Below are 19439 nucleotides of genomic sequence, written 5' to 3' on the forward strand. Positions count from 1 at the left end.
CAGGCTGGAGAGACAGTACAGAGGGTAAAGAACTTGCTTTGAATGCAGCCCACCTGGGTTTGACCCCCAGCACTCCGTAGAGTCCCTCAGCATGGAGAGGATGTGATGGGTGTGCCTCCCCCCAAAACTATAACTGGGTGGTTTTTTTGTCATATATATAATTGAAGTAGTAGCGTTTTGAAGTATTTTTGCTACTTTGCAAGTGCTGTAACTTTTTGGAAAATTGACTTCGTTTTTAAAGATTTTTTTAAAAAATTTACTTTCTGGTAAACTGATGCATACTGCATTTATTTTTTCTAACAATTACATGTACTTTTGGATTTACATGTACTTTTGGTGATATAATGTGAGCTAGCCCATTAAGTAAAGGTAATCATTTTATTTGAATCAACCAGAAAATACTGGAAGTATAACTTTAAAATCCTTTTATGGCATTAGATATCTTTTATATAATGATCTCTTACAAAATTACTGTGTAGTGTTACTTGTTTTCCTTATATCTACAAGTGGGTAACACTAGTGTTTTCGCTATGTAAAGAAAAGCACAACTTTGAGAAGAGTATCTGCTAAAAACTAATCCACTTGAGTTCTAATGGCCATTTATATCTTTTCCTTACTGAGATATAATAAAGAATACTTTTAACTAAAAATTCTGTAAATTACTGCTTTAATAATGATAGTTCTGTGAAATACATGTAAAACTCACCACCATTTTAACATTTTACAAATTTGCCAAGAGATTTTGTATTTTTTTCAATTTTAGGAATTTTCAGTAATTTCATTTCAGTAATTTTTAGTTGTTGAGATCAGTTTCAGTAACTTTTATAGTGTATTTTATCAACTGGACTTTGAAATTACTGATTTTCAGCCTGACAAAACTTAACTACTTGTCATAATGTGTTGTCTGTATGTACTTTTAAATTCTTTGTGCTATTCAGAGCTTTCCTTTCCTCTGCAGAATTATTGCACTGCCAAAACGTTGTACATATCTGACTCCGACAAGAGGAAGCACTTCATGCTGTCCGTAAAGATGTTCTACGGGAACAGCGACGACATCGGTGTCTTCCTCAGCAAACGGATAAAGGTCATCTCCAAGCCTTCCAAAAAGAAGCAGTCATTGAAAAATGCTGACTGTATGTGGACTTTTATTTTCTGTTTGTCCTCTCTTGCTATTAATTAGATAAATTTGACTTGAAAAATTTTAAATCTGCTTTTCAGACGTCAATTTTATTCTTAAATTTTTTCTTTCTAATTTCAATTTAGGCACCATGATTTGCATTATTGTTAGTGTTAAGCTTTCTTGTATTAATATAGTCCCACCCCTCACCCTCCACCAAAGTGCCCACTACCCTCCTCTCTTGCCCCACTGTTTGCCCACCCACCACTTCCATTGCAAGCTTCTCCTGAAGACCACACCTGTTTCTGTTGCCTCTGTGCACTTACAATTTCCTTACTGTGTTTCTTTATACTCACCTATGAGGGAGATAGATTCTCTGTCTGTCCCTCTCCTTCCTGACTGACTTCATTCAGCTTAATCTCCCGATGAGTCCACATAGCTGCAAATTGCATGATTCCGTCTTCTTCCAGCCAAGTAGTCTTCCCTTGTGTATATGCCATAGCTTCCTTTGCCAGTCATCTGGTCTTGAACACTCGGGTTGTTTCAAGACTTTAGCTGTGTGGATATTACTGCTACTAATAATCTTGTGGCGCTCACTTTCCCCTACTTTCCCGTTATTAGTAGTACTTCATTCTCCTCTTCTTTTCTTTCTCTCTGATGGAAAGTATGTATGTATCATACCTGGTCCCAGCCAGAGGTGGCTCTTCACTGTTCCCCAGAGGCAGTAGAAAGTGAAAGGTGGTTTTTCCTCCCTTCTTTTGCTGCCCAGTGCCTAGAGGAAGTGATTTGACATCGAGTCTCTTGGGCCAGTGATGTTTAATGTTCTACACTGCCCTTTCCACAAGAATTGTTCGAGTAAGATGTCTGCGTTTCTGAGAAACACTCATTGTCAGACGAGCATTGGCAGGCGGTCCTGAGCCAAACTCCAGTGAAGTACTGTTGCTCTGGCAGAGACTGCTGTCTCCTCGGCAGATCTTTCACTGCCCTTTCTACCCCCTACACCTACCTTTATTTTAATTTTTTTTTTATTGTGAAACCTTTCAAACTTGCATCAAAGGGCAGAGTGCTGAAAGATGACCAGACTCGTGGCCGTCACAGATTTCACTCAAGCTCCATTATCTCCAGCACCATCCATTCCCAACAACTGAGTTACAAATCTCAGCTGGCCCTTCCAGCCAATTTCTGGAGTAATGCTCTCAGATCATTTTTTTCTTTAAACAAATTAAAGCCAACAGGGGCTGCAGCGATAGCACAGCAGGGAAGGCGTGATTCCCAGCATCCCATATGGTCCCCAGAGCACCGTCAGGAGTAATTCCTGAGTGCAGAGCCAGGAGTAACCCCTGTGCATCGCTGGGTGTGACCCAAAAAGAAAAAAAGAAAAATGTAAACCCAACAAAGTTACAGTAGCACTTTTTGTTTCTGTGTTTTTCATTTCTTTTTTGTGCCACACCTGTTGGTGCTCAGGACTTACTCCTGGTTCTGTACTCTGGGTCCCTCCTGGCGGGTCCCAGGGGATCAGAACCTACTTGCCGTACATTCTCTCCAGCTCCACATCCCCCAACAGTTCTTTAAGGCCATTTAGTAAAACTTACATGCAGATTTGTCACTTTGACTGATTTTTCACTTGAGAGGGCTGGAACTAGGACTGGGAAGTGGCAGCCGTTATGGTGGATACAAAAAAACATGTATTTAAAAAACAAAACAAAACAATGCCTTTCCTAGAAGCAGTCTGGGGGGTGGAAGGCAAATGAGGTGGAGGGCAGCACTGGTGGAGGACAGTGAGTACTGGTGAGGGCATCAGTGGGTGCTGGAACATTGTATGCCTGAATCCCAGTCACAAATAACTAATTTCATGGTGACTGAATTTAAAAAAATTTTTTTTTAAAAAAGAATACCTTTTTACAATTTTTTATTTCAACAAACCTGGATCCAGATCTCTTTAAATTTGGAAAAGCCCCACACATTTAAAACTAAAATTGTTTATTTTCTCCACCTCTAACTTTTTTTTTCCCCATTCATGCCATTTGTTGGAAAGAAAAAAACCAGTTATTTTTCTGTACATTTTCCATATATTGGATCTGACTTAATTACATGTTTCTCATATTTTCCAAAAATGGTGGTTAGACCTAAAAACTTACTTATAATCAGCTGGTCTGATGTATTTCATTTCCATCAAATCAAAAATCATATAATATCTGCTTATCCCATGTTTTGTCATAGATTGTTTATAGTTAAAATTGAGCTTTAGTTAGCCTAATCTCTCCATTATAAAATTCCTCAGCAACATTTTGCCAGATGGTTTTAAAAGCCATTGATGGTGTCTTCAGTCTAGTATTCCAGGAAGAGCTGCAGAATGGTGATTGGTCTATTTCTTTAATTTGTAGCTTTCTGCATTTGCTGTTTGCTTCATGTGTAGCATGTAGGGAAAAAGCATGAACTCATTACTAATATGCAGAATAAGTGTATTCTTTTAAGGTAACCTTGGTTTTAGAATTTTTAAAATTTTACTGGCTTGATTTCTTTTAAATTTCATTTTTGTATGACTCTGTGGTATTTATACACTAGTTGGTTCTTAATTGATGGAATCATCATCATTTTACTATGAAATTCAAAGATACTTAATGTAGACAGAGTTGTACCATGAATCCATGTTCCTCTTCTCATTTCAGTGTGATCTTAACTTTGGGCCAGTCTTGATTCAGGGTTGGGGCAGGGCATTGGAAATCAAAACCAGAGCTTCATACATGCCAAGCATGTGCGCTAGCACTGACGTACATCTCCAGCGTTCTATGCCAGTCTTATTTTACCTGTGATCTACCTCTGCTTTCCTTTCTTTTGTTTCAACTTTATGCAAATGCAAGGCACCATATCATCTGTAAACATTTTACATATTGCTAAGAAAAGGATCTCTATTTTTTTTTTGGAGGGGGCTTTGGTCCACAGAACCCACAGTGCAAAGCATGAGTTTAGATTATTGAGCTCTTTGGCCCTTGCATTTTTAATATAATCACAATACCATGACCACATAAAACAATTATTTAAACAAATAATTTTGTTATTGTTTTTTGTTTTTTGTGGCATCGGAGATCGAACCAAGAGCCTCACACATGCAAGGTAAATCTGCACATGAATTAGCTATTAAAGATCTACTGTCAGCTAGGGTTGTTTGCCTTGCTTGAGGCCAACCCACATTCAATCCCCCGCCATCCCATATGGTCCCCTGAGCCTGTCAGGAGTGATTCCTGAGGCAGAGCCAGGAGTAAGCCCTCAGCCACCATAGGGTGTGGCCCAAAAATTCAAGAAGGAAAAGAACTCCTGTTAACTTTGTTGAGTTGAAATTTGTTTAAAGAGAAACATTTATTTCCTGAGAGCATTACTGCAGAAATGGCTGTTGGAAGGCCAGCTGATAAGACTGGATCCCAGCACGTAGTTGGAAGGAGGAAGCGGTGTTAGTGCTGAAGCCGCCACTGCCCCTCATCCCTGGCCTGAGAAATAATGTCTTGGTGTCATCAAAGAGCTAAGATTTGGGTTTGGGGTTTTTTTCAAATCTGTTTTTCAAATCATTTTGGCTTAAAAGTCAAATAAAGTTCCACCAGATAATATATTATGTTGGTATGTCCTTGAGAATTATTGCATGTGGATTCCCTCTCAACCTCCTCACTTTCTCTTTCATTTGCAGTTTATTCAAGTGGCTAAATCATTTGGGAATTAGAGACTTAATGAAATTTTGCCAATCTCATTTCCTTGTTCTAGTTTGGTGTATTTCTTATAAATTGTTCAATGTTAAGAAAAAACTATTGGGGATAAATAGATCAGTGGGTTGAGTTTGCATACATGAGGGGAGACTCGGGGTCAGTCCCCAACAGCGTATGGGTGCTGGACACCCCCACCTCAGCAGTGTGCCAGTTTCAAATCTCACAAGCGCGAGTAGTAATTTATAGTTGAGGAGCAGATTGAGGGGATCCGTGGGTAGAAAATGACTAAAAGGTGATACCAAGGGGTAGGAGGATTCTTACTACAGGCAACCCAGGATGGTCAGATATAATCAGTGGGAGGGGATTGATCACATATCACAGATGGGAAGAAAACGTGGCTGGATGCTAGCAATAGCCCAGCTCGACAGGCTGGTGACGGAAGTCTGACCAAGAAGCCTCTTCAAAGAGGACTTAGAGGGATCTGCTCAAGGATGGTCAGGGGGAGAGGCTTTGTTCATAGTTAATTTAGAAGCGTTGTCAGGTTTGAGTTTGTTGGTTTTCGGTCCCTTGTTTCTGGAGAGTAAACTCTGCTTTAGCATGGTGGAAGCTTCGTGCCTCGGGAGGCATAGAGTGGCATGTAATTAGGTGAGCTCCAATGCAGGTGATAGATTTTTACTTAACCTTATTAACTTTTATTTCTTTTCACATTTATTTTTGATGGCAGAGAATATAATTCGTTCTTGGAATATGGTTTTGATTACATAGATGAGAATTTTCTCCCCAAAGAAGTTTCATGCAATGCTGTAATTGGAGAGTTTTACAAGAATGCAGAATCCCTAAAAAAACAGTATCCTGCAGTAATTACCATCAGCTCTGGTAACCTGCCAGACTGTATTCTATAGATTGGCAGTGAGCAGAGGCCCGCAGGAAACGACATAGGAGAAATATATATACACCTAATGGGACCAGTTTTCAGAATGTCTGACAGTCTTCTCTTCCACTTACAATACTCCATCCAGAAAGATACTGTCTTATTAATGCATTAGGATTTATTAATCAGTTGCTCCTGAACATTTATTTTAAGTAATCCCCCATTAGAAAATAACATTGCATTAAATATATGTGTAGCTTTCGTTTAGAAATGATTTTTGTGGACACATTTTGTGTCCATTAAGCTGAACAATCTTAGTAAGAGTTACCATTGACTTTTGCAGCAGTAATTACGGCTTACTCCTGGCTCTGTGCTCAGGAGTCATTCCTGGTGGGGTTTGGGGGACCAGATAAGGTGCCAGATACTAAACCTGGGTTGGCTTCATGCAAGGCAAGCCCCCTACCTGCTGTGTTCTCTTTCCAGCCTCATACCCTTGTTTTCTTTTGTGGGGGTGGTATTCATCTATTTCCTTGGAGGGCAAAAGAAAATTAACAGGGTCTTAATTATCAAATTACAACAGTAATTATAGCTTGCCCGATGTTGGTCTCTCTTTGCACCACCCCCCTCCCTTTTCCGTTTTTTCCCTCCACTCACATAACAAGAGCTGTTTGTTTTCTTACAGTATGCATTGCCTCAGGAACAAAAGTGGCTCTCTTCAATAGACTTCGATCCCAGACAGTCAGTACCAGATACTTGCATGTAGAAGGAGGTAACTTCCATGCCAGTTCTCAGCAGTGGGGAGCATTTTACATTCATCTCTGTGAGTATAGCAATGGGCATTTGTAGTGTGAGTGAGATGGTAATTTTTTTAAATAATAAGACATGTCTATATTATATTTTTCCATACACATTAATGATCTCTGAAAGATAATTGTTCCCCCTTTTCTCCCTGCTGTAGTGGATGACGATGAATCAGAAGGTGAAGAGTTCACGGTCCGAGATGGCTATATCCATTATGGGCAAACTGTCAAGCTTGTGTGTTCCGTGACTGGCATGGCACTCCCCAGATTGGTATATGTGGCTTCATTTTTTTCGTAATGATGACATGTGTAGTAAAAATTAAGAGAACACAAACCCACGACATTTAAATGTAAAAATCCATCACAATTTAAGGCATTTTATCACTCATGAATGCCATTTGTAATTGACAGTTGTGCCCCACCTTATATTTTAACTGCTTTCATAATAGTTCACCAATTTTTATGAAACCATTTGGTGGTGTTTTACCTTTTAGGGTGCATGTTCAAAAAGAACACTGTAACAGTGCATTATGATTTCTCTGTTTAATGAATGCATATGTTATTTTAGTTTTAAAAGGTAGTTGGGATTTCTGAGAATGTTTGATTCAAAATCAGGTGGTTGTGTAAGTGAAAGAGCACTAGTATTGCTGTTCTGAATATGCTTTATATTTATCTCTGGTAAGATGCTTCATTGGCTGGTATTCTCTGGGGCCATTTTAGTAGGGATTGTGTTGATCTGTAATTAAGTAAATGCATCATTTCTTACTGTTCATGTCATGTTAGTGTTAGGTGATTTTTTTTTCTCATTTCAGCTCAAGCAAAAATATCTACAATGTGGTAGTACTAATTTATAAAAAGTTGAAACTGGGACAGATTTTATATATATATATGTATATATATATATAAAAGTAGGGCATAAAGAAATGGAAAGACACAAACAGGAAAACAAAATCAACATTTACTCCTCATTTTATGATATGCCCTTTCCCTAGGGGTAATGCTGATTTGCTTCGGCACTTAATGCATATTCTAAAGCAGCATGAACCAGGCTGGAGAGATAGTACAGTGGGTGATGCATTTGTCTTGCACACAGCCGACCCTGGGTCTGTCCCCAGCCCTGTATATGTTCCCCCAGCAAGCCAGACATGCTGAGCACAAGGCCACGAGTAAGCCCCGAGCACAGCTGGGTGTGGCCCCAAAACACACACACACACACAAACCATGATTCTGAGGTGTCTTTGATCAGCAGCAATTCATAGATCGACCACTTAGAAGACAGACTCATCAGAAAATTGTTACATGTGAAATGTCTCTGGTCTGTCATGCCTGAAAGTTTTTCATCTTTATTTGAATATTTTTTATATTCAAAACTGTGAGTGTGGTTTTTAAAATGTTGCAATAGGAAAATAATCTTATAGACTTCCTTAGAAATAGTTGCAGCACCATCCTTACTAATACTTATTATTGTGCCTTCATGATGGAAAACTAGTTTATTCCAAATTGTGGAAAGGCCTTTGATGGTCTGCACTATTTTGTGCCTGCCTTAGCATTTACATGCAAATTTACTTTTATTTTCTGAAGTAAAATAGTTTTATTTAGAGAAATGTGAGCAGGGAAGGGGGGTGAGAGAGAATTATTTGCTCAAGAGAGAATATGGATTTTTCCAGAGGGCAAAGAACACTAAGTCCATATCTCAGGTGGAGATGCATCTGGATTGAAATGCAGGCGAATCCCCAAGATGGAGACTAGATCATAATAGTGATTTCAACAGAGGAACATTTGAGCTTGCCCTCTCCGCCCATGGAAGTAGTATATAACTACAATGCTTCCTTTAAAAAGGGGACATGCCTTAATAGCAAAGTTGGGGTTATTATTTTTTGTTTTTGTTTTGTTTTGTTTTGTTTTGTTTTGCTTTTTGGGTCACACCTGGCGATGCACAGGGGTTACTCCTGGCTTTGCACTCAGGAATTACCCCTAGCCGTGCTCAGGGGACCATATGGGATGCTGGGATTTGAACCCGGGTCGGCCGTGTGCAAGGCAAACGCCTTACCCGCTGTGCTATCTCTCCAGCCCCTATTTTTTAATTATTATTGTTTAAAAAAATTTTTTTTGAGCCTCAACCAGCCTTGTTCAGGGGCTACTCCTGGTTCTGTGCTCAGGGTTCCTTCCTGCTGGTAAGCGGGGACCTGAGAAGTCCACATGTAAAACATGCACCCCAGCTCCTTGAGCTCTCTCTGGGCTCTCAGAGTGAGCGGTAAGCACATCTGGGGAGTAGTGCTGTGTTTGGCCCACACCTGGCATTGCGTGGGGGAGCCACGCTTTGGGATCAGGCCTGGCGTTCCCTCATGCAATGCATGCTTTACATGCGCTCAATCCACTGAGCTCTCTATCCTGCCCCCAAAACCCCAGTCTTTATACTTAACACTCCATATTTACACGTTCTTAGCTCTGTAGTTTATTAGTCAGAATATTAGGTCTTCTGTTTACTCCACCACTACATTGTGGGGCCAGAGGGGAACAGTGTGGTTTTTAAAGCAATCATGTTTCTAAAATAAGTCTGTTAAGCTATTGAACTCCAGCTAAATGTTCCCATTCAGTGGTAGTCTTAAAGCCTATACTTAGATCTAACGAGGCTGGATTTGAGGAAATAATTGATTTTTGGATGATATAAATTTGAAGCAGCTTCTCACTATGTTTCTCCGCTACCCACAAGACTGTTACTTGTGTACCCCACTGTCTGTCCATGGCCAGCAGTGCACATGTGGAAAACAGAGGCTGGGCTGGCTCCAGGTTTTCTTCCCCACAACACTTTTGGGAATAGACACTACTACTGCTCTAGCTCTCACCAATTAAAAAACCCCGAAACATGCACTAAGCTGGGATCAAAACTTCGACTTGATCTTCTTGAATTATGAAGCAGAAAGAAAGAAATAGGGGAAACCAGGCAGCGTGAAAGTAATCACCTAAGCTCTGCACGTGACTTCTGTAGTCATAGAGCACCAGAGGTTGCTCCAGTCGGATCTGGTCATCGTGCCAGCTTTATAGGTGATCAGTAGGGTATTTCCAGGATTTTCAGATTATGGGACACAGCTCCGGAGTGATAGAAGGCATCTATCTTGAGCATAGTTCCTGGTGAATACATAATAAATGTTGGCAACGTTTATGCCACTGATGAGTTCACCGGAAAGCCCCTATACTTCTGGAGTATCTGAGCTGGAGTATCTAAGTGCCTGAAGATACGGGTAGGGGAGAGGCGAGGCTCCTGTTGGTCGGCTAGATGTGCATGGACTCTGCCTATTTTGAGAGAACTTCAGTCTTAAAAAGGATTTCACACTAGGACACTTAATCTGATTGCAACTTGGTTGTGGAGGGACAGTGTTTTTCCAGGCTAAGCCCTCCAAGGAGGCTGACATACTAATAACTAAGCTTTGGGACCACTGGGGTTCGAACCCAGTTTGGCCTTGTGCAGGCAATTTGCTCTACCTGCTGTACTGTTGCTATGCTTCCCCCCCCCCCCCAATTTTTTTCTTTTTCATTTTTGGTTACACCCAGCAATGCTCACGGGTTACTCCTGGCTCTTCACTCAGAAACTACTCCTGACAGTGCTTGGGAGACCTTATGGGATGCTGGGAATCGAACCCGGGTCAGCCGCCTGCTGTGCTATCACTCCAAGCCCCCCTCCCCAATTTTTAAAATATAAAAGTTGGGACTTTTGTGTAGTTAATTGTGTCTTTTAAAAAAAAGTTCTCTGCAAGGGGTGAGTCAGTAAGTCAATGGTAATAATTTTAATAGCACTGTTTTAGGTACTTTTTCTACATAGAAGTCATTTAGTAATCACAAAATTTTGTAGTAGTTACTACTGAATATACTCATGCTACACAAGTAGCATGAACCTTCTTTGTGCCTTGAATTGTCTAGATCAAGTGTTTCCCAGCCTTTTCCAACCAGCACACTTAAGACTTTGCTTCTTTTCAGTTGCCCCATGTAATACCTGTTGACCCTTTAGTTTTGTGCCATGTTCCTACATTTATGCAGTTTTTCACCTGTGGCCTTTTGAACTATCCCAGTGGCCCCCAGAGTCCCGTTAGGAAACACTGGTCTGGATGCTATAGTTACACTGGTGAACGAGACATTCAGTTAAGGAAACGTCCCATAAAATGTATTAGAAGTTACCTACATTGTTATGAGTATAAAGCTAGAGAATGGGAGTAGGGTAGAGTGGTCAGAGAAGTCCTTTTGAAGTGGGGACATTTTAAATGACCAGAATCAAGTCTGCTTGGGGAACATTTCAGGTATAAAGAATTTGAAACAGGACAGTGTAAGCACCAGTCAAAAACCATCCTAGCTGTTGCCAGGAGAGGGAAGGTGGGCAGTGGCAGGAAATGATGTCATCTTGGGTAGCAGCAGCTTTGGTTATGATTCAGGCAAGGGTTCGTGTTGCTATCTTAGACCAGGATTGTGCAAAATGTGGTGGCAGGCAACTGGAGTATTGGAAAGTAAACTTAAAAAAAAAATTGGACAAATTAGATGAGTGGATATGAGAGTCAAGGATGACTGGGTTTTGCACTTAATTTGACAGTGGAGTCTTTATTGTGGAGCTATGAGATAGAGGAGAATTAAGTTGAGGATGAAACATAAAATTTAGGTTTTGATTCTTGGTATCTGGCTGTGCAATTCTTGGCTGAACGTAGGAGAGCGCATGGGACTGAAGATCAGACTTGGGAGTTGCCACCCTTGCAATAATGCAGGAAGGAGAGTGTGGGGAGAAGAGAGATGTGAGGACCTGACTTGGGTGCCCCTGAAAGACCATGTCAGAGCAGGTGTACCCCAGAAAAGATGCCTAGATCAGCTCATAAATGGAGAAGAGAGAAATGCCTATGGATTCAGCTGGAAGTGATTGTCTCGAACAATGTAGCGGAGATTTGGAGCAAAAAGATTTCTGATGAGATTTCAGGAAATTGAATGTGATAAGAGGATGTGATATAAAAAGAGAAGAGAAACTGGGTGATCCAGTTTCCTTAACAGGTAGTTAAGGAAACACTTCTTGACTTTTGGTTTTAGATGAAAAATAGTTTCATCATTTTTCTTTGCTTTTGGGAATCCTTTTCATTCCAATTATCAAATGCTGAGGGATCACCTTCGGTATTGTTTCTGTGACAAGGAATCTTTCAGGTAGCCATGTATGGATTGTGGAAAGCTGCATTATAAGATTGTGGAATGTAATAGAGAAAGAATTCTGGCTGGGCAGGCAGCCATACTCTGATCCTTCACCTGCCATCCAGGTGATTTTGAAGTTCTTTTTTTAAAATTTTTTTTAAAAACTCCCCACCCCAAGCCCATTTTCTAATCTTCAAATAATGCTGCTTCCGTCCTGTTTTTCCGTCCCCAAGGAAACTTGAGAACACTCTTGTTAGCCTTTAGAGAGAAACTTCTGTGAAAGTTGGAGGTTTCTTCAATATATATTGGAGGTCATCTGAACTTAGCCCTCAAAATATGGTTCATTTTGATGAACAGCATTAACATCACCCAGGAATTGTAAAAAATACAGTCAGGCCCCACTTGAGACTCACAGGCTCCGAGTCTGGGGTTTGAGATTGAACCCAGGGCTTCACGTGTGTGACATATGCGCCAAGCCAGACACCCTGCCCGAATGGAGTTTTAGTTAGGACTCGGATGGCTTTCTGCACAGGAAAGTGGGGAAAGCACAGTTTTAGAAATAAATACCTACCTGCCCTGTTTTTAAACATTCATAGAAAACGTGACAGATGCTGCCTCTGACATGCAGTCTACAAGCATTTTTTAATACCTCACCTGGCCATTTGCAAATACTGTTTGTTTTTTGGTTTGGGGGCCACACCTGGCAGTGCTCAGGGGTTACTCCTGGCTCTCTGCTCAAGGATCCCTCCTGATGCAGCTTTGGGGAATGAGCCTGGATCAGAAAGGCCAGTGCCTGGCTTTCTCCCGGGGCCCTTTCTGTGCATGCTAACGTGCAGGTGTATGACACACCACTAGGATAGATTGCTGTGTAGTGTAGCTCTTGTGAGTTTTTGTGCATGCTGACGTGTGCAGGTGTATGGCACTCCACTAGGGTATACTGCTATGTTGTGTAGCTCTTGTGAGCTTTCTGTGTATTCTTGGCAGGGACTGAAATAAAGCTCTGTACCTTTTCTTTTTTGTTGAAACAAAGATAATTAGGAAAGTTGATAAGCAGACGGCGCTACTGGATGCAGATGATCCTGTGTCACAACTCCATAAGTGTGCGTTTTACCTTAAGGATACTGAAAGAATGTACTTGTGCCTTTCTCAAGAGAGAATAATCCAGTTTCAGGTACGTCTTTAAACTACTGTTGAGATCTAGATTTATACATACAGAAACATGATACTCTTGGTTTAAAATTATTTGCACCGAGTACATGAAGTATGTTTATAACTGTGTCTCAGGGTCCTTAACTCGATGGTCCTTCAATCTCTAAACTGTGAAAATATTCTCAGGGAAGTAGTCAGCAACTGTCTAGTCCTGGGGAAGCAGAAAGCCTAGAGTTTATCCAAAAGCGAATTTGGGGTACTAGGTAAACCATCGGATCTGGCCAGACACTGGTAAGCTGCATGCCTAGGAGGGGAGGGCACATCTTTCTCAGGCTCGCATTGTAGTCTTCCAAGATACTAAGCAGGAGATATTTAAAAAGCTAATCTTAAACCACATATCTTCAGCAGTGTTCACAAGGATACCTCGGGCAAAGGCATGAATCGGCCAATCAGACTTTGATGCAAAGCTTTTATAAACTGTGGTAGCCTTTTCCCAGAGAGAGAGGCCATTCAGAGGTTCTGGGTCCAGCCTCCCTCACGTGTTTCAAAGTCAAGTAGGAGGATGACAGCTGATAGCTAGCAGGGTTCTATGTTGCTGAGCACGTCAAGTTTCTAGCTGGTTCTTAGCCCTAAGAGTTATAAACTGCGATTTATGTCGCAGATACTGATCTTTAATCGACTTTCTCTAATTAGAGAAATTAGAGGTACTGGTGTACTTCTAAATGGCTATTCTGAAGGTGGTAATACCTCCTTAGGTGGATTAGTCACTGAAGTTATTTTACACATAAAATAAAAGTCGCTGTATATAAGGTTTCTGTATTAATGTTTGGTTTGTGTGTCTTGATGGATTAGCAAAACACACATGTTAATGTGTGAATGTGTAAATATTTTCCATATTGCTTACCTTTGAGTATTGCTTTATTCAAATTGTCTTTTAAAAGTCAAGTATAAAATCAGTTCCAAAACATTTCTTTTTCATCAGGCCACTCCATGTCCAAAAGAACCAAATAAAGAGATGATAAATGATGGAGCTTCCTGGACAATCATTAGTACGGATAAGGCAGAGTATACGTTTTATGAGGGGATGGGTCCCGTCCTCGCCCCAGTCACACCTGTGCCTGTCGTAGAGAGTCTTCAGGTGAGACCAGCTACTCACACCCTGACTTGAGTCCTTCACTCCTAGCTACAACTTGACATAGCTCTGTTCTATAGTAATTTTTCTCTCCCCCTACCCCCTCCCACCAATTCTTGTATTGTGGGAATTTTGTTCTATATCATTTATTTAAAAAATGAAAGTAGGGACATACTTAATGCAGTAAAATTTTAATTTAAGTCAACTTTATCAGAAGATGTTTTAGCTCACTTTTGATGATCATGACATTTAAAGGATGTGTTCACTTGTATTGGGGGGGGGGCATCTTCTTATTCTGGTGGTGTTGGGTGTTAGTCCCAGCTCTGTGCTGGGGAGGAGTCGGCGCTTGGGCTCCAGCTAAGGTCTCTTGCCCGCAGAGCAAGAGCTTTACCCCTGTAACATCTCCAGCCCGAAAGAAGCTTTGTAAGACCCTTTCCCCCCCTCATACTTCAATGAAAAATGGAAAGTTTCTTTCTAACATTGTTCTGGTTTCCTTTGAATTGCAGTTGAATGGCGGTGGGGATGTAGCAATGCTTGAGCTTACAGGACAGAATTTCACTCCAAATTTACGAGTGTGGTTTGGGGATGTAGAAGCCGAAACGATGTACAGGTATGGGATAAAACTTTTACATCATCCAGAATTTTTCACGGGTCCGTGAGCTTCTCTCTGGGAGCCAATTGATCTGTCTCCACGTGGCTTGGGCCCTGCTTTGAAGTGGTTTCTCTTTCCCCCTCAGGTGCGGAGAGAGCATGCTCTGTGTTGTCCCAGACATTTCTGCATTCCGAGAAGGTTGGCGATGGGTCCGGCAGCCTGTGCAGGTCCCAGTAACTTTGGTCCGCAATGATGGAATCATTTACTCCACCAGCCTTACCTTCACCTACACCCCCGAGCCCGGGCCGCGGCCACACTGCAGTGCAGCGGGAGCAATCCTTCGAGCCAATTCAAGCCAAGTGCCCCCTAATGAAACAAACACAAACAGCGAGGGAAGTTACACAAACGTCAGCACAAATGCAACCAGTGTCACATCGTCCACAGCAACAGTGGTGTCCTAACTACCGTCTTTTTGCGAGGACTTAAACTGACTCTGGAGTGCCGTCGCGAAACGCTGACAGGAAAGAGAGAGAAAAAAAAGGAAAGAATAAAGGAACAATCTTTTGTGGTTTCTTGGGAAAACTTTTCATACCAGGTGATACTGTTCAAAACCCCATTACCTGCAAGTGCTGATTTGAAATGCTGAAGCCACAGTAAAACAAAACAAACATCAAAATGTACGAACCGTTGGAAAAATAATAGATTTTTTTTCGGCTGTTATTTTGGTTGGTTTTTGTTTGATTTTGTTTCAATGGGCAAGAAATAGAGATGTGGCTGAAATAAAGTTAATCAAACTAGAAGACACAAATCTAACATTAGTTTTTATGGACCAAGGAACTTGTATAAGCTTTAGTAAAAGGTACATTTTCACCATACCTTTTTTTATATCCCAGTATATAGTAAACTTTTGTTACCAAATAGGCCGTTCTCCCTGCCCTCCTTGGAGCTCTTGCTCTCCAGTACGTTCAGGTTCCGAGCCTGACCTTGCTTGTTGAATCTGATTACCGTATTCTTCCAGGTTTGGTTTGGTTTTTTTGGTCAAAGGCTGGAACTGTTCTTTCTTTCTTTTTTTCTTTTCTTTTTTGTTTTTTTGCTGAAATCTTACAACTTTACATGAGTCAAACATTGTTTGGATTTCAGCAAGTTAAATCTTGTAAAAGCCTACTTTTTTTTTTTTAAGATTATATGAAGTCTGTGCAAAAGCTTTAAGAAATGCCTCTGCCTTGCCTGCAATACATGCAATGTTCGTTAACTTCGTCTCTATCCTCAAACACTGTTGCTACTTATTTCTGTTTTCCTTTTTTTTTTTAAATGTATTTATAGTGGTAATCCAAGATGTTCTAACATTTACATGAAATTAAATGTGGCCGTTGAATCCTTCACGAGTTAACGGCACAGAACATGTTTGTACCTGAAGCGTTTCTCCCACTTTCCTGTGCGTAAATGTGTCGACATGCTCCAGGATCTGTTCGGGTTTCCCCCTTCCCAATCTTGTACATAACTTGTATTATGTGTAAGTTAAGCATTTTATTTTGAACTTGGAATGTTCCCATTGATTTCATTCGGCAGGGTGTTTTCTGCCTTGTTGGCAATGACAAAAAAAAGTAAAAAAAAATCATGAGAAGTATTTTGCTGCCAGTTGGTAGTAGGTGCCCTTATTGTATAATTAGGACTATCTCAGCAAAGCATGCTTTTATTTTGTTTTATGTTGGTAGCGTAGGCCAAAACGTCATTGTAACTTTAAAACCAGACACTTTTATTAGATGACCAACTAAAATGGCTGGAAGACAGTACACAGAAACAGGTGTAGTGAGATTCTAAAAGTGCAAATGTAACTTATTTTTCCTTTTCTCACTCCCTGCACCCCGCCCCCTTTTCTGCCTTCACTTCAACACTTTTCCCAAATGTCTGCCCAGAAAACATTTCTTTTCCGTTCAGTTAAGATTTGGTTGCGTTCAGGGTTGTGTCTTGGCCTTGCATGCCGAGCTCGCCAGTCTTACGTTGCTTCATTGCTGCACTTCACTTATGCCTTTGTTCACTTTCTTAGAAATTGCAGCAGACCCATGGGCTACATTTAGTACAGGAACTACATGTGTGCTGTTGTAAGACACAGTCTAGTAGTACAATCATCCTCCTTAGAGTAAAGACTACCTCTAGATTGTGGTAAGCTTTTACTGCCCCATAAGACAGGAGCCACAAGTACCTTATGAATGCAAAACTGTAACACACCCGCACCCCACCCCCCACCCCCCATCCCTTGTTTCCTTGCAGAACGTTTGTCTTTCTGTTGTTCTGGACTGTTTGAAAACATCTCCATCAGACTTGAGAAACATTTAGTAGTTTTTCTTTTCAACTTTGCTCTCTCCCTTCATTTTATTCGTTTTGCTCAGACCATGCCATTGTAAATATACTTCCTGATATCTTTAAATTGCTTTTCCCTCAGTTTCCAAGGGGGAAGTCATTTGTAAAACACGTTAGTGGTTAAATCCAAGTTATTGTGCTTTTCTCTAACTGTACGCCTTTTTAATTACTCACAGGCTGCATTATACTTATATAAATATATATAGCCTTCTCGCTCCAGATCTGCTCCCATCACTCGCCTCTCTCGTGAGCTAATCCTGCCTCAGACTTTAAATCTGTTTTAGTGGTCAAGGGCAGAACTCATTGTGGCCTTATCTTTCTTTGTTTTAACTGTTTACCGGCTTTTCCTGCAAACTTGCTTACTTCTGAGTAGTATTTATTCTTTTCTCTGTTGTGTCACGGAAGTAGTCTTTACACAGGGCGTTTTTGTTCAGTGTGTGGGATTGTTTTCAATGCTGCTTTACTTTTAATGGGCCACAAATTGTTTCCTCCACTTCCCAAGTTTGATACTTACTTTAAAAGTTATATTAAATTAACTTGTAACAGATGAGATGCTTTGGAAGAACAAATTATTCCTTATCTGGCTTGGCAGCTCAAAATAAATCTTCAACGTTATTATGGCTTTATTAAAAAATGACATTTACTTTTTTACTGTTTAACTGTTCTTTGTTTTTTGGGTTCTTTGTTTCCTTCAATAAGATAATTGAAATATTAGACTATGATCCCTTTTTCTGTTTTCCATGTCCAAAAAGTACATGTGAAGGAATTCACCCTCTTCATATTCTTCATATCACAAACTAAAGACTAAAATGATCAGTCTATTCTACTTTTTTGTTGATTAGCTGCTGAAAAAAATCTTTTCCATAGTTTTGTCCTGATTTCAGTATGAATTCACAGGAGATTGTGGCCCAGTTGTTGGAGCCCCCAGTCCCCTCCCCGCTTAGGGCGTGAAAAGCAGTGCGGGCCTTCCTTCCAGAGAGAATGTTTAAACGATGACCTCTTCCGTTAGGGATTTGTTTTTCCCCCAGGGTTGATTTTTTTTTTCTTTTTCCAAATTAGAAATATACCATATGCTCCATGGCTCTATGCAATGCCCAAAAATATGCCTCGCAGATGAGTCTGTGATCCAGTGTGGCTTCATTCCCCCGCTGACTTGCTCACACAGCGTGGGAAGGCAAGCCAGGGCCCTGCGTGTGGAACCCCCTCTCGCTGGGAATGAGTTCCTGGTGGACACGAGTGTCACACTACACCGGCTGCTTGCTTTTCTTCTTAGATGGTGGCGATTCATGGGATCCTCATAGAGAAGTGTCAATTCGTGAAATATTTGACCTCTTAATACACAGACCTGTGTGCAGTCAGAACTGGTTAGGTTTTTGCTTTTTAAGAAATGAAGTTGGGTCTGTCGGTGGCCTCACAGGAAATTTCCAATGCAGTTTTTTCTGGAACTTAAACTAACTAGCCATGTTTAACCAGATAATACACGGGGTGGGGGGCGGGGTGTTGGGGAGGGGCTCTTTTTAAAAACAAAATGCTATTCAATTATTAACCAAGTTTCTTTTGATTTCAAAAGCAGCTGTGTTTCTGACGAGTACTGAACAAATGTGTGTAATTTTCCGTGCCAGACTTTTGACTTTGTTTTCAAGCACTGTAATGTGGGATGGATGATTAGAAACAATAATATATTAGGGTTTCTACTTAACCCTTTCAGGACTGAACTGTGTATCTCCTTTGATTAATTTTTCCCTGTGTTGTGATGTTTGCCAGCATTCAGTACTGTGTTGGTCCAGATGTAGGTTTATATGCTCATTTTTAGCTTATTTCTTGTACCTTGCAGCATGCTTTATGCATTCAGTCCTTAAGGGGTTTATTTTACAAACTGTGCGCCTGTAAGGTTTATTAGCAATAAGATAGAAAATCGAGCAAGTTTATACCATAATTTTGTAGAAAAAAGAAAAAGAATCTGCTCAGTTCCATATTTCACCCCCTGAGAAACTTGCAATATGGGCAGTTTCATGGAATAAATAAAAAAGAAATGTAAACCATTGTAAAAGTCTTCTGTTGGGTGTGCCTGCTGCATGCATCCCTGCCTTTGATTTCAGACTATCATAAAGATCAGTAAGTTCCATGCCGCAGTTTGTGTACGACAATCTCGCCTTGCTGTCTACTTCACATGAAACCCAGCACTGCACCTGCTTCCCTGCCAGTGTTTCTAGCCTCCTAGCTCCTTGTAACGAGAATTTTCTTTCCCCCTTCCGTACAAATGAAGAAAAGGGGGCAAGTCCCACTTCAGGGACACTTCAGGCTAATCAAAAGAAAATTGAAGAGCATTATTTATTTTGCCCCAGCTTGCAATTTCCAATATTAGATTGCCATTTGGTTCGGTCTGGGACAGAACAGAGACAATTTTTGGTAGGGATTCCTTATCAGAATGAGTTTGGTTAATATGGAAACAAAGGAAGAAATTGGGCATTTAAAAAATTGTAACATTCATTACTTACCTGACCCACTCCAAAAGAAAAAGTACATTTGTTATTAGGATTTGGCAGAAGACATTTTGCTCTAATA

General features: G+C 40.7%; 1 protein-coding gene across 2 annotated transcripts in view; it reads left to right on the plus strand.

The window, feature by feature from the left end:
- RBPJ (recombination signal binding protein for immunoglobulin kappa J region) overlaps positions 1-18975 on the plus strand; it is a 99539-nt gene extending 80564 nt beyond the window's left edge. Inside the window, exons 6-12 of one of the 2 annotated variants that reach the window (XM_055139594.1) lie at positions 959-1133; positions 6366-6503; positions 6642-6754; positions 12671-12811; positions 13772-13927; positions 14428-14531; positions 14659-18975. In XM_055139594.1, coding sequence (XP_054995569.1) covers positions 959-1133; positions 6366-6503; positions 6642-6754; positions 12671-12811; positions 13772-13927; positions 14428-14531; positions 14659-14974 — 1143 coding nt within the window. In that variant the 3' untranslated portion in view covers positions 14975-18975. The remainder of the gene's footprint in view (positions 1-958; positions 1134-6365; positions 6504-6641; positions 6755-12670; positions 12812-13771; positions 13928-14427; positions 14532-14658) is intronic. The other variant, XM_055139593.1, reaches the window with a different exon arrangement.
- The last annotated feature ends 464 nt before the right edge of the window (positions 18976-19439 follow it).

Source organism: Sorex araneus, chromosome 5 (assembly GCF_027595985.1).
Source record: "Sorex araneus isolate mSorAra2 chromosome 5, mSorAra2.pri, whole genome shotgun sequence".
In the NCBI taxonomy this organism is placed as follows: domain Eukaryota; kingdom Metazoa; phylum Chordata; class Mammalia; order Eulipotyphla; family Soricidae; genus Sorex; species Sorex araneus.